General features: G+C 41.2%; 1 protein-coding gene across 1 annotated transcript in view; it reads left to right on the top strand.

Moving 5' to 3' along the window:
* Positions 1-13,553, top strand: part of LOC113404851 (calsyntenin-1) — a 198,206-nt gene extending 184,653 nt beyond the window's left edge. Inside the window, exons 3-18 of the mRNA XM_064219117.1 lie at positions 7,268-7,389; positions 7,840-8,057; positions 8,283-8,429; positions 8,878-9,078; positions 9,494-9,574; positions 9,812-9,994; positions 10,217-10,344; positions 10,452-10,632; positions 10,717-10,987; positions 11,081-11,274; positions 11,514-11,698; positions 12,063-12,179; positions 12,320-12,409; positions 12,537-12,669; positions 12,738-13,031; positions 13,395-13,553. Of these exons, the coding sequence (XP_064075187.1) occupies positions 7,268-7,389; positions 7,840-8,057; positions 8,283-8,429; positions 8,878-9,078; positions 9,494-9,574; positions 9,812-9,994; positions 10,217-10,344; positions 10,452-10,632; positions 10,717-10,987; positions 11,081-11,274; positions 11,514-11,698; positions 12,063-12,179; positions 12,320-12,409; positions 12,537-12,669; positions 12,738-13,031; positions 13,395-13,462 (2,613 nt within the window). The 3' untranslated portion in view covers positions 13,463-13,553. The remainder of the gene's footprint in view (positions 1-7,267; positions 7,390-7,839; positions 8,058-8,282; positions 8,430-8,877; positions 9,079-9,493; positions 9,575-9,811; positions 9,995-10,216; positions 10,345-10,451; positions 10,633-10,716; positions 10,988-11,080; positions 11,275-11,513; positions 11,699-12,062; positions 12,180-12,319; positions 12,410-12,536; positions 12,670-12,737; positions 13,032-13,394) is intronic.

The following is a 13,553-nucleotide window of genomic DNA, read 5'->3' as shown; positions in this document are numbered from 1 at the left end:
AATACATGTATACTTTACACTCGAGCGTTCCTTCAAATCATGTGATCCTAGTACCTAATAATTTAAATTCAACTCGAAATTTTACTGTAATTTTAATGTACTAAGATTTATCAATAAAAGTATTTGTAAAAACAATAATGGACCGGTAGTGCAAGACGCATACACGATTTCGCAAAACGCAGAGCTTAGAGTGTCAGGTAGAACGAGAAATTCATTCAGGAAATTAGAGATACGAGATAAATATCAAATGAAGTTACACAAATGGAAGCATTCTGGCAAAGCTGATCGCCCTAATGCCAGTGTCACGGCGCCCTAATGACAGGTGATTAAGCTGAAAAAACATCACACGGGATGAAAATATTAATTTTATTTCCGCTGTAGCCGTCGCGTCGGTCCGGTAAATTATAACGCATAACAATGTCCAAATTTCTGTTACGGCGTCCAACTTCAACCAAGACTAATTAACTGGACAAATTATAAAGTGTTTTTCGTAAGTCTAGAGCGCCGGATTTGGGGTCGAAGCGCCTGTTTCTGAAAAGCACTGAAGTCTACAAGACGGGGTGCCCTCCAGCTTGAGCCAGCTTAACTTTTAACCACTCAATTGGAATACCCTGTCTATCGACATAATAGAGTATACTTTTCGTAGGTTTTTTTTATAATTGTAATCAAAGGGCGTAAAATGCGGGACTCGCCCAAAGCGCCAAAGTGGTTAAGTCCGTACCTGAGGGTCGACAGCATGTGCTAGCCACTAGACGAACGAGAATGTTAAATTAATCATGACGACATAAATATTGACAAAAACTGAATTACAATCACGTATTCGTTAAACTTACGAAGTTAACAAACGTTAATAGATAATAAATCCTAGATCTCGTCGAACTAATTTGATTATAAGCCGACCGTAAAATACTTAACGAAAACTTCGCTAACTTTCGTTTCGTAAGTTCAAAAGTCAATACTTTAAGAGGGACTACAAGAGCTAAGTGCCCTTGAGGATCGCACGCACACATTTGGTTGAATCATTGGTTAACTAGGTTAATCATACTAGGTTTAATCATAAATTTCATAAAAATAGATAGGATATTAGAATTATTTGTATTGTTTTTGACTGTTATTCTAAAATGATTAAAAAATAAAACTGATTTAATTAAACTTAAGATGTTATATTTGGTACTACAAAAAAAACATTTAGTGTTAATTTTTTAATTTAAATCTTTTATTTAATTTCACTTGTATGTATGAATGTATGTACATATGTCCTGGAATCTTGCAATCAATATTACACCCACTTCCACTGAAGCTATGGAGCTGAAAGTTGGCACATGTATTTAGTCTATAACAATGCACGATTCATGAATTGCTGCCATATTCAATCCAATATGGCGGACGTTACAAAAAAAAAAAAATACAAATGACACTTCTAAATATTCTAGTTCTCTGGTACACAACAATTACATTTTTTTTTGTTACGACTTATTAGTTCATACATAACTTTAATTCCTATTATAAATAAAATCGATAAAATTGAACTCTTACGCAATATAAATAGCTTCCGTGTTAATGTTTTCGACTTTCTTTATTCTGTAAAAAATAAATATATGTTAGTAATTATATTTTTATTAATTATAAAAGTATGTATTTAAAAAATATGTATCTAAATCTAATCTAAATCGAGTTTATGGGGATCGAATGTAGTCACTCTCAATTAATGTTTTCCTTTCTTTCACCAAATACTCTATCGTAATATTTAAAGAATAGCTCGAAAAATCTGATTCTATGCGAACTGGTTGCACATTTTTTCTAATAGATGTTTTCAATATTCATAATTTATAAAAAAAAAATGTTTACTAATAAAATGCTCTTACCTTTTAATATCGTTCATATGTATGTTCGGCGCTTAATTTATATAAACGTTTTTTAGTTTTCCTCACGCGTTTCACTTTATTTCCCATATTTACACAATTAAAATTTATAACAAATAATATAATAAAAAACAAATGCCTAATTACTACTACACTATTTTAACTTGCGGCGAAAAGATCGACACGTCTATATAGCATCAGGCCTCGGCCGGCAATGGCTGTAGTCTGTACACGGCGTTTACGCACACATGCGTACGCTTTTTGTTCGAGAATAAGAATACCTAATTTTTAAAAAATCTATTGATTTTACTAAAAAAGTGACAAAGAGGTAAAGTAGTATTTTGCTTGTAGAATAATCTGACAAAAAACCAGAATTATTGAATGTATATAAGTATAGTTATTATTGTTTGTGATTTTTTTCTGTCGTACCAAATTAATTACATCATGTTTTCAAAATAACAAATAACTAGCATGTATCCTGAAGATTATCATAATTTTTTTTCATTTGGTTTACTGCATTGGATCATATACTTTTTTTCATTATAAAACTTGCATTTAGCTCATATAGTCCCCGTAAGTGATTCAGCTGAAGTTTGGGTGGAGTAAACAAGAGAGGAGGGGGAGTTGTTTCAATCAGTCGATATCGTTATATGAGATCATTGAATATTAAACATGGGGGTAGTCAGTGCATCCGATTGATATTGTGACAGGCAGGGTTTGAATGATATACATATGTTATCTGGCGATTGGACTTCATTCTGGGGTGGGTATAGTTGTTGGTGAATTGTTTTGTAAGAAACGTTATCTATTACAATGTCAGTCTACTGATAGTGGTGACCACTTACTGTTCACTCTAATATAGTATTAATGCGATCGGATTCCTAATTTAAATTAAAAAGAAAGCAATTCGCTCATCTAAAGAATGTACACAACGTTGCCGTTCTTGTAATACGCCAAAGTATCTGTTGAAAATAATACTAAAGCTGTAAAAGATTTCATTTATCTACATTAGCAGGCAAGTCATATGAATGATAGTTTTCCAAGTAATCCCAGACGTATACTTTTGTATCTTCCATCCACATTTAAATACATTCAATAAATAACGTAAAATATATCTAAAACGATACATTTTAAACTTTTCCAACTTTTATCGGAACGTATTCGAGTTGCAATAAATAAAATTGAATATTATGTCAAAGGAACGGAAGAGAGAAAGGCGCAGAACGGATTCCACGAACTTATTACCTACGTGATAAAGTTTGTTATTGTGTATTAACTAAATTCACGAATGTTAGTCTAAGTTATAAAAGGCAGATATTTTGCAGTTGAGTTATTATAGTCGTAGATGTGAATTTCCCAGGAGAAATTATGTGTTGCAGGTTCTAAACGTTCATTGTTGCGGACCCTGTATACCTGCCTGAATGTTAACTAGTTTTTATGAAACGGAGATCTTTGTTGCAAAATAATTAACCAAATGTGTATGTGTGTGTTTTGTTGCCTTTGTGTGTGTTAGGTGCCTTTGTGCCGTCTGTCTTTTGATGATGGTGTGGTCTACGCAGGACATATAGTGCGAAAGTGTATGATAAACATATGTGCACTCCGTATTCCTATATACTACAATCTAATGGGACGTCAAATCAGACACGACCGGAAAGAGTTCAGGCACAGGACTAACGGGTTAACGTACTTTCCGAGACTTGCATTTTAATATAGAAAAACCTAATTACTTTTTATCGGTCCGACCTGAGGCTTGAACTCAGTATCTCGAGATCTGCAACCGCATATCTAGCTAGACTAGACCAACGAGGCAGGTCGTCTGTTATTGTACGGTCAAATATCAATTCTATGTTTGCCTTGGTTCCGGTTTGAAAGTTGAGGGTTTCGATGTAACCGGCACAAGGTATTACCGATTGTAGTTTTCGTGGATGACATAGCATCGAAGTTTTAAAAAATGGATATTGCTTACAGTGCAATTGTCAACGGCTGGCATTGGCCGCCACCATGAGACCAACCAAGCCCGTAGACGTCATAGCTATTAAAAATATGTTTCCTTTCTGTAGGACAATCGGTATGGACCCCCAATGAATATGTGTGAGATTAGAAATTATTTTCATAGTTTTCATTCTAATTATCTTGGATTTGAACACAGGGCCTCGGGATGTAATACAGCCACTAGACCAACGAGGCAGTCACAACTTACCCAAGTTAGAAATAAGTACCAAGGTCTTTTATTGGAAGTAACTTTCGCTTACCTTGAACGGGTAATACAATAGCTTCTTGTTAAGGGTAAATTAATAAAGCGCTGTTTACAAATTCAGTCCTTGTTAAGTTATGCTTACCCGTCATTAGAGACTTCTGCTATGAAAATCATACCGTTGATAATGTCTAGGGAATATCTTTGTCTTGATTACATTTTTAGGATTCGTTTGTATTGTAATTATTATATAGGCTTGCGTCTTGGAGATCTTTTATCCTTAGTCTAAATTTTAACCTGATGACTTCGAGAAGCTCAGCTACTAATATTACAAATCAAATCGTATCAAATTCCTTTATTCAATAGAGAAGCATCACAGTAACTTATAGTTTTTACTTGTACACTTGAATTAAACACTACCATTGGATCGGGAAAGAAAATACTTTGACTTGAGCAGAACCGGAAGAAGAATAATATAAAACCTTCGAAACGCGCTTGTATTTTCAGTTCGTTCAGTTAGGCTTTACAAAAAGTTTTCATTTATCAGTGCAAATAGATCCAGCACATAAAGTCTTCGTTACAGAAAATTACGACAAAAACAATGATTTACTATATAGTAAAATTACCATATTATCTTTTACAATGTTATTTTGAAATAACAGACAGACACATTCGATTGTATTTAGATCTATATAGATGCCTCCTCAAATTATCAAAGTCTTGAGTTAGCCCTAAATGTGTGGACACTGCATGCAATTACTGTGACGTCAGTCGTAATGACAGTTTACGTAGCAGATTGGTCTTGGTTAGGTTTTGTGGTCACCCGTGTCGAGTCTGGTCTCGTAGTAATCAAGGGCCCAAATGTATAGCCTAACAACGTCGTCAAATCGTCCGGGTGCTCTTATCTTTGTTGTTAAATATTTCATTCATTTACATTGGCAAAATATAATATATCTATACTTCTATACTAATATTGTAAATATGTAAGTAACTGTCTGTTGCCTCTGCAAACTTAAATCGCTGAACCAATTTAGATGAAATTTGGTTTGTAAATAGTTTGTCTTGGGGAAGGACAGGCTACTTTTTTAAATTCACCTCTTGATGGGGGTACAATGTGGGGTGACGGTTTCAGATTCAGCGAGTATTTTTATAAATACTTGGGTATAATAGTCAGCCGACTAAAAAACTCAAACAAACATTGCAAGTTGCACTTGTTTTAGATCTAAAGTTTATATAAACGCGTAGAGATATCATTCGTTGTATCCGTGTTGGGTATGTGCAACATTTATTTGGTAGATATTAATTCATGTGTACCGATGTCACGCACAGTCAATATTACGTGTATGTTTTTTTTTTTGATTCCATTACCAAATGGTATCATTTCTTATGCTTAAAAAGCCGCTATATAAATCGAAATGCAACTTAATAAAAATGGTATATTATTGTAATGAAAAATGATAATATACCCTGTACAAGTTAGCTTTAATCTTTTCGACAGATGTAAATTTTTCTGATCGACACTAACTTGCAATGACGAACATATTATTTTTTGAATGTAATGATTTTAAAAATTGTAAAAATATTGGAAAAAATATATATAATACAAAAGTCCCTAAATATTTAAGCGTTATCCGAAAATATTAAGACTTTTTATTGCGTCAAAGTAAAATTTAAATAGAAACACTGAAAATAATAGACGCTTGTATAATGTTACATCGGTCGGACGGTAGAGACGCGAATGACAGGCTGTAACTGTTACAAATATCTATTACAAAAAATCATTATTAAAGATCATTGTTAAGTTATTCTTACGAACGGGGGTCCTTTTGGTTTTGTCTCTTTAGCTGGTATAGCTCGTTTTAGAAAAATAAAGTAAAAAAATTTCTAATTTGAATACGCATTCCATCGTTTCATTGACTGTTATATATGTTATATTTTCTGTTTCCCATCACGAGCCCGTCTGTCAAAAAGGTCAAGCTAACTTGAACAGGGTACTTGAACAGGGTACTTGAACAGGGTATAGTACATGAAATTTAAAATACATATATATGTTGATTCAAATGTATGTAGATCAATTCACTCACGAAGGCTCGCTTCACGTTAAATTGTCGGTGATCATTAGTCTTAGAGTGCGTGTGACGATTAAAATAAGAGTAAATACGGCAAAAAAATGCAAATTAGATTATATGATTACTTGGTACAAGTTTTACGTGTCGTTAAAAGCGAAAAACAATAAAAGTAGAAAAAAGTACATATATACAGTTATTGTGTGTAATATCTTTATTGTTTTTCGACTATATTATTAAAACCAGTAATTATGGGTACCATCGATTCAACTCGTGCTTAAATTCTCGCTTCATAAAGACACGATTTCGATGCACTTTGAAGCTTTCATGAAAGCTTCAAAGTGTCTATTTTAAAGCTCGAAATGCAATAAGTTTGAGCGTGGAACGTTCATAGCTTTGTTTTATTCGTATTGTCTCGTGTCATTTTATGTTTCTGCGGAACTGCACCGGACGAGGGCGCTATTAGTCGTCAAACTCGCTCACTAATAATAATCGCGGCTGCCGACTCGTAACGTCTTCATATTGTGTTCAGAATAGACGCTACATTTAAATACGCTGCAATTTAAGCTTCAAATAATAGAAACGTTGTACATTATTATACAATTTAAAAAGTGAACTGACAGCTAAGGCCTCGTTTTCTTCCGCACTACTCGAATTTGAATTTGTAAAAACAAGCGGTAGATTTATAATCCATCACATGCAGTTTTCCTCACCGAAGAAACTCTGTGGTTCAAGGATATGTAGTTACAAAGTTTGATAAAGATGAGCATGTTATGCAACCTGCGCCTGCGCCTTGCGTCCCGTGCCCCTCAAATGTTTTTCTTTTTTTTTTTTTTTTTCAAGTTGATACTGTCATTGCGTGGCTACAAGGGAGACAGCTGAAAATCAGCAGAGGGATAAAAATCTCTCATAGCCTGAGCTGTCTCCTTTTGACTGCACACAAGTGTCATATTAATTATATTTAATTATTTTTTCTTTATTATTATATTGTTTCTATATCCATTTTTGTATATATATATATATTTTTTTCTTTATATGTGTGTATGTCAATAAATGTTTTTTCTTTCTTTCTTTCTTCTTATGTTCACTGGGCCATATCGAGTTTATAAAATCAATACAGATAGTATATATTTATATTGTTTTAGATAATGGTGATTGACGAAAACGAGGCGCGTCTGCGCGTGCGCTACCCGCTCAACTGCGAGAAGCGACGCAACTACAAGTTCGACATCGCCGCCGTGGGCTGCGACGGTTCCTACTCTAACACGTAAGTCACGTACCACTTGAGTGCGAGGGAGAAAAGTTAGCTCTACTTTTCCGTTCTTAATCTATATATCACCTGGATAACTCCTTAAGCCGTCAACAGGTTTTAAAGCGTGCGTAGTCTCATCAGCGGTACTAGTTATTACTAAAACATGACTTATTTTCTGGGAATAATGTCTTACTACTTAAATAGTTGTTACATATTAATGTTCAAGTAAAACTAGAAGAAATTGGACATTACAGACAGACGGACGATTTAATTAACAATAGAGGAAATGCTCTCAAATGCTCAAATGCTCTCTGGAAAATTAAATTCTTAGTGAGATTTTCAAAGATACCTTAGTTAGATAGAAATATACGCACATATCGCGTAATGAATATAGAACTTGACCCATAAAGCCTTCGACTATTCCTAATACATTGACAATTTGTAATATTCAGCTTTTCCTTCCAGTGTACCAGTCCACATAACAGTGACGGACGTAAACGAATTTGCGCCCGTCTTCAGCCAAGCGGCGTACGTACGCTCCGTGGACGAAGGCAAGCTGTACGACGAGGTTGTTCGCGTGGAGGCGACGGACCGCGACTGCACTCCGAGATACGGCGACGTCTGCAAATACGAGATTCTGAACGACGGGGACCGGAGCCAGCCCTTTACGATCGATAACGAGGGTACAGCCGTAGATTTGTATAACATTACTTCAGGGTATAATATGATTTGAATTGAAATGAAATTAATGGAGGTTCTGGGCTCCTGTTAAAATTCCGAGCAGCCAGTAAATTCTAATGGGTTACCTAGTCAATATTTAAATCAAGTAATTTTTGAAGTATGTGTTACTTCAAAAATTACTTGATTTACGTGTACAAAGAAAATTTCTCAAAATATTTCTGTCTCAGGTGTGATCCGCAACACAGAGCCGCTCGAATACGACAAATCACACAACCACATACTGTCGGTGACAGCGTACGACTGCGGCATGATGCAGTCCGCGCCCGTGATGGTCACCATCAAGGTCAACAAACCTTGCCGCGCTGGTTGGAAGGGTGAGCACAATCACACACATTAATGTTTTATTAGGCATTTCTTTCTAAAATATACCATTTGCATGCTTTTAACCGCCTCATTGGTCGAGTAGTTTGTAAGACTGCAGATCATACTGATCAGAGACTGCAGATCGCGTCATGGATAGAGAATTAAAAAATAATGCACTTGTGTTTATGCGTACAGTATAGGACAATAAAGTATCTTCTCCAGTTCGGTAGTCTTCGTTAACAAAAGCCGTCGTGGTGAATTCTGTCAGCAGGTCATAATCTTGGTTGAAGACAGATTTAGTTAAATAATGATTTTTATTTAACAAAAAATTTTCGATTGTGTTTTACTGTCATAAAATTTGTTTTGTTTTCTGATCGGCTGATAAAATAACTTGGGTCTTAGCCTTTTATGTGTTTTACTGATGCTGTAGCATCTTAAGGTCTTTTAAATAACTTGTAGGTCTCGCGGAACGCGTCGACTACGCCCCCGGCACCGGCCCCCTGGCCCTCTTCCCCGCAGCGAGACTAGAGGCCTGCTCCAGTGATGAAAGATGCCCCGGAGTCACGCGTATCCAGGCTGCTGTGACCCTGCAGGCTTCTCGCGCTGGAGTCGCGTGTGACCGCGACACTTACACCTTGCACTCACAACGGACTATATGCGGTAAGCGGACTAAACTCTATTAAATATCAATCATCATCTCGAAGCACACGTCCACATTGTCCATTGATTGCCAAAAATCTACCACCGGTTCGAAAAGCAATAATTGGAAAAGAAGAAAGAGATTTATTTTTATTTATTCAAGCATCAAGAATATACATAAGACCTTCTTGCCGAGAGATGGCATTTCTATTTTTTTTAGGTAACGACTCATGGGACAATGCATACGTTGTATATTGTATGGTATATAGCAAGCGATTGTGGCGTTACTGTTTCTGTTTGGTTTGTTATTTGTGTAGTGAGAATCATTATGATCCAAATTACAAGAGAATCTGATATCGGAAATACAATGAAAGTGTGACTCGCGTTACCAGTGCCATTGTTGATGTCTAATTAATCATATCGTAATTCCTTCCAGGTTTGGACTCGAAGACAGTCGACCTGCTCCCGAGCCCCGGCGTGGGTAACGAATGGGCCAAGTCTCTGAAACCGGATTCAGGTAAGTTCGGTCATGTTATCGGTCATGTATTCGGTAAGTTAGGTTAGGTCAAATACAATGGAGTTTACGGTAAGAGAATATTGAAAATCCTGTATGGTGGGGAGGAACTAACCAACAGTAAAACCATAGCAAAGGTGTACTGCCATTAGCCAGGAGTATGTTGCAGAATGTCCAAGTCCAAACAAATGGGACAAGACACCCGATGATGACTTGTTAAATATTAACTGCATGTTCCAGGGCGAGACGGCGAGCAAATGTTCGAATTCGACGGCGAATCGACATCAGCAATCGTACCAGAGTCGATCCTGAAGCATTCTCTCGGAAGCACCTTCTCGGTGTCGACGTGGATGCGCCACGCCCCGCCCCCCGACCACGACAAGCACCGGAAGGAGCACGTGCTTTGCTTAGCCGATGATCACAGTGAGTTATTTCCTTGTAATAAAATCAGTCGTTTATCGCTCTACGACATGTATTATGTAACCACGATACGAACCCTTTTTTTTAATTTAACCGGATTGTATTCTGTCTTATTTTAAATGAAAATTGCCATAAAAAATAAGAAACTTATATTATACCATGAATTCTTGTTTATGGCTCAGAAATAAAAAAGCACCTCGTTAAGACAAATTAAATCTACTTCAGAAATGAACCGACACCACTACGCGTTATTCGTACGGAACTGCCGCCTGATCCTTCTCCTGCGGAGGGACTTCGGAGAGGGAGATCTGAACATCTTCAGACCCGCTGAATGGCGCTGGAAGCTGCCCGAGGTACGCATAATTTAACACCGTGTGCGGCATTACGTATAATAATAATAAATACATTTCTACTAGATCAATTATATCGGAAAAAATTATAAATCTTTGGAACCGTCAAGGTATGCGACAACGAGTGGCACCACTACGCCGTGAACGTGCGCTTCCCGAACGTGGAACTGTTCGTGGACGGCGAGCCCTACCGCTCGCCCGACGGCAAGGGCCCGGAGGTGATCGACGACTGGCCCCTGCACCCGGCGCACGGCGTCAACACCACCCTGGTCGTCGGGGCCTGCTGGCAGGGTGAGTCCCACTCGGAACACTCGAAGGTTCCTCGGAACACTCGGAAACGGAACGGTCGAGTGACGCAAGTCCGCTGGCGCGCAGGCACGGAGAGCGACATGAAGCACCACCTGCGCGGCTGGCTGGCGGGGCTCGGCGTGCGCGCGGGCGGCGCGCAGGCGGCGCCGGCGCTGCGCTGCGCCGCGCGCTGCCGCGAGGGGCTGTCGCTGGCGCCCGACCTGTACCTGCGCGCCGTGGCCGTGGAGGGCGACGGCGCGGCCGAGGTGGAGACGCTGGTGCGCCGCGTGGCCTACGGGGACGCGCGCGCCTTCCCCACGCCCGGCCGCCGCAACGTGCACCTCGCCACCACCATCACGTGAGTGCTGCGCCGCCACCGACGGCGAACGTCCCTCCCCCGCTACCGAATATTGCTCGCGAGATTCAATCACGAGCCCCTCGATCTCCTCAGCTGCGACAACGGCCGCGTGATCAAGGCTCGTCCGGCGGAGTCCTACGTGATGGTGCTGGCCCCCCAGACGCCCACGATCCTGCTGAACGGTAGCTCGGACGCCGCTCGCGACTACGCCCACTTCCGGGCCGGTCTTCCCGTCTTCCCGGATCTGAGGGTGCAGGTCCTCGCCAGGTCCGGAGATAACGTTAGAGGTAAGATATTTTATGGATTACTGGTACATAGATAAGGAAAAACAAATACAAATTTGGTATTATTGATCAGGCTTTACGTTTACAAATCGAGGCAGTCATATTAATATTTCGACCGTCGGTTAGTGGTTCGACACCGTAAACACTATCAACAATATGAGAGGTACGAGTTGTATGAATCTCGGTCGAAAGCCCCCCTCAGTCGCAACTGGTCAGCATTTCGAGTCGTCTCGTGTCCGCAGAAGCGGAGAGCCAGAAGTTGGACTCGTGCGTGGTGTCGGTGTACCCGGCGCTGAACCCCGACCACGAGTCGCTGTCGCTGCGCGGCGCCGCCCCCGACGCGCCCCCCGTGGGGGACGTGCGCGCCACCCTCACCAGGGACGGCGTCAGCCTGTCCGGCGCCGACTCCGTGCACAACTACCAGCAGGTGCGTGCTTAGGGAGAGAGCCGGCCGGCTCACCGGGCGGTTAACCCTTTTACAAAAAAAACAACACAGTTTGTCGATGTTTGATAAAGTTTTACGTTCATTTATGTTTCTTCTTATTGATAATACTTAAACATTAAAATATTACGTTTTCTTTTTTTTGTAGTTATTTTCTGAAATTTTGTACCGTGCACAAAACAAAAAGTGGAATTATGTCAAAAAAAAAAACATGAAATATGGAGTTGAATCAGATACTATATTGAATAAAAATTTTTGACTTTTGACTTTGACTTTTGATACGTATCTGTTTAAATTATTATGAATAGTAATGATAATCTTGACTGATCTGAATCTTTGTCCCGTCAAGATTCTCCGTGAGATCGAGTACAGCAACAAGAAGCCCGCCTACTATCTCAACCGCGTCTTCAAGCTGACCTGCTCCGAGCTCAACGGACGATTCACCAGCAACGAATACGTGCAGACCGTAAATAACACATTTCACAAATAACGGCGACCTTCAATATAACCCCTACCTCTACATTTTCTTGTAAACTGTAGAGCTCGATCGGTCGGGGGGTACGTTTAATTTTTCCAAGCTCTAAACTGATCTTACCACACTCGCAGTTGACCGTCGTCCACCCGCGCGCGGCCGGCGATGCGCACGCGCAGCGACCGTCCGGCCTGGCGGACAAGCTGGACGTCGCGAGGGACAAGGTGAGCGGGGACGATCGCTAGAGACATTCATCAACGTTTAAAACGAAACTGACATCGAGATCCATAGATCGCAACAGTGAGTACTCACGCCGCCGTCGCCCCACAGCCGGCGGCCGAGGCGGCCGAGGCGGCCGAGGCGGCCGAGGCGGCGGCCGAGCTGGCGCCGCGCGCCTTCGCCGCGCACGCGCTGCGCTCGGCGCACGCGGCCGAGCTGCCCGCCGCGCGCCTGCTCGACCTGCGCCCGCGGGACCGCGCCTCCAGTGAGTACGAGCCGCGCGGGAGCCGCTACACACGCCCCCCCCACGCTCTCACGCTGACCCGCCCGCAGACAACGTGGCCGTGCTGATGGGCGCCGTGTGCGTGGGCGCCGTGGTGGTGCTGGCGGCGCTGGGCGTGGCGCGCGCGAGGGCCCGGCCGGGCCGCGCGGCGCGCCCGCGGGCCCCCCGCGCGCCGCACGACGGCGAGATGGCGTGGGACGACTCAGCGCTCACCATCACCGTGAACCCCATGGAGGAGACGCCGGCGCGCGCGGCGGGCCCGGCGCCGGCCGACAGCTCGGACGGCGAGTCCTGCTCCGAGTCCGACTCCGAACACAACGACTCCTCGGACGAGGACGAAGAAGGTAGCGGGATGACTCGCGATATTTCTCTCTGTGCGCACGAATAAGTTGCAATGACCCATAGATTTAGAGAAAAATTTGGTAATAGTAAATTATGGATCTGAATATTTCAATATTTTATAAAATAAACTGTAATTAATTTTTCATAATCACATTAATTAATTAATTACATCCCTTATCATAAATTCCATAAAATTGTGCATCCAAGAATGACTAATTTATGTGAAAAATAACCGACCACCGATTGTAAAATAATGTCTGTGTATAGATATTATCATTCCAAAAACTGTTTTTAACTGTTGTTATTTGTAACTTACAACTTGATTCCGACCAAATAAAATAGCGTGACGTCCGTATCCGTTTCAGTGGTGGCGGGCAAGCAGCACAAGTACAGGAACATCAGCCAGCTGGAGTGGGATAACAGCACGATGTAATGCGCCCGCCGATCGCACTCCCCCCCTCCCTCTCGCCCGCGCACGCTCTCGCTCGCACCCGCACCCGCACCCGACCGCCGGCCCGGCCGCC

The sequence above is a fragment of the Vanessa tameamea genome, chromosome 26 (assembly GCF_037043105.1).
Source record: "Vanessa tameamea isolate UH-Manoa-2023 chromosome 26, ilVanTame1 primary haplotype, whole genome shotgun sequence".
NCBI classification, from domain to species: Eukaryota; Metazoa; Arthropoda; class Insecta; order Lepidoptera; family Nymphalidae; genus Vanessa; species Vanessa tameamea.
The sequence above is the reverse complement of the archived record's forward strand: the minus strand, read 5'-3'. Positions and strand labels throughout refer to the sequence as shown.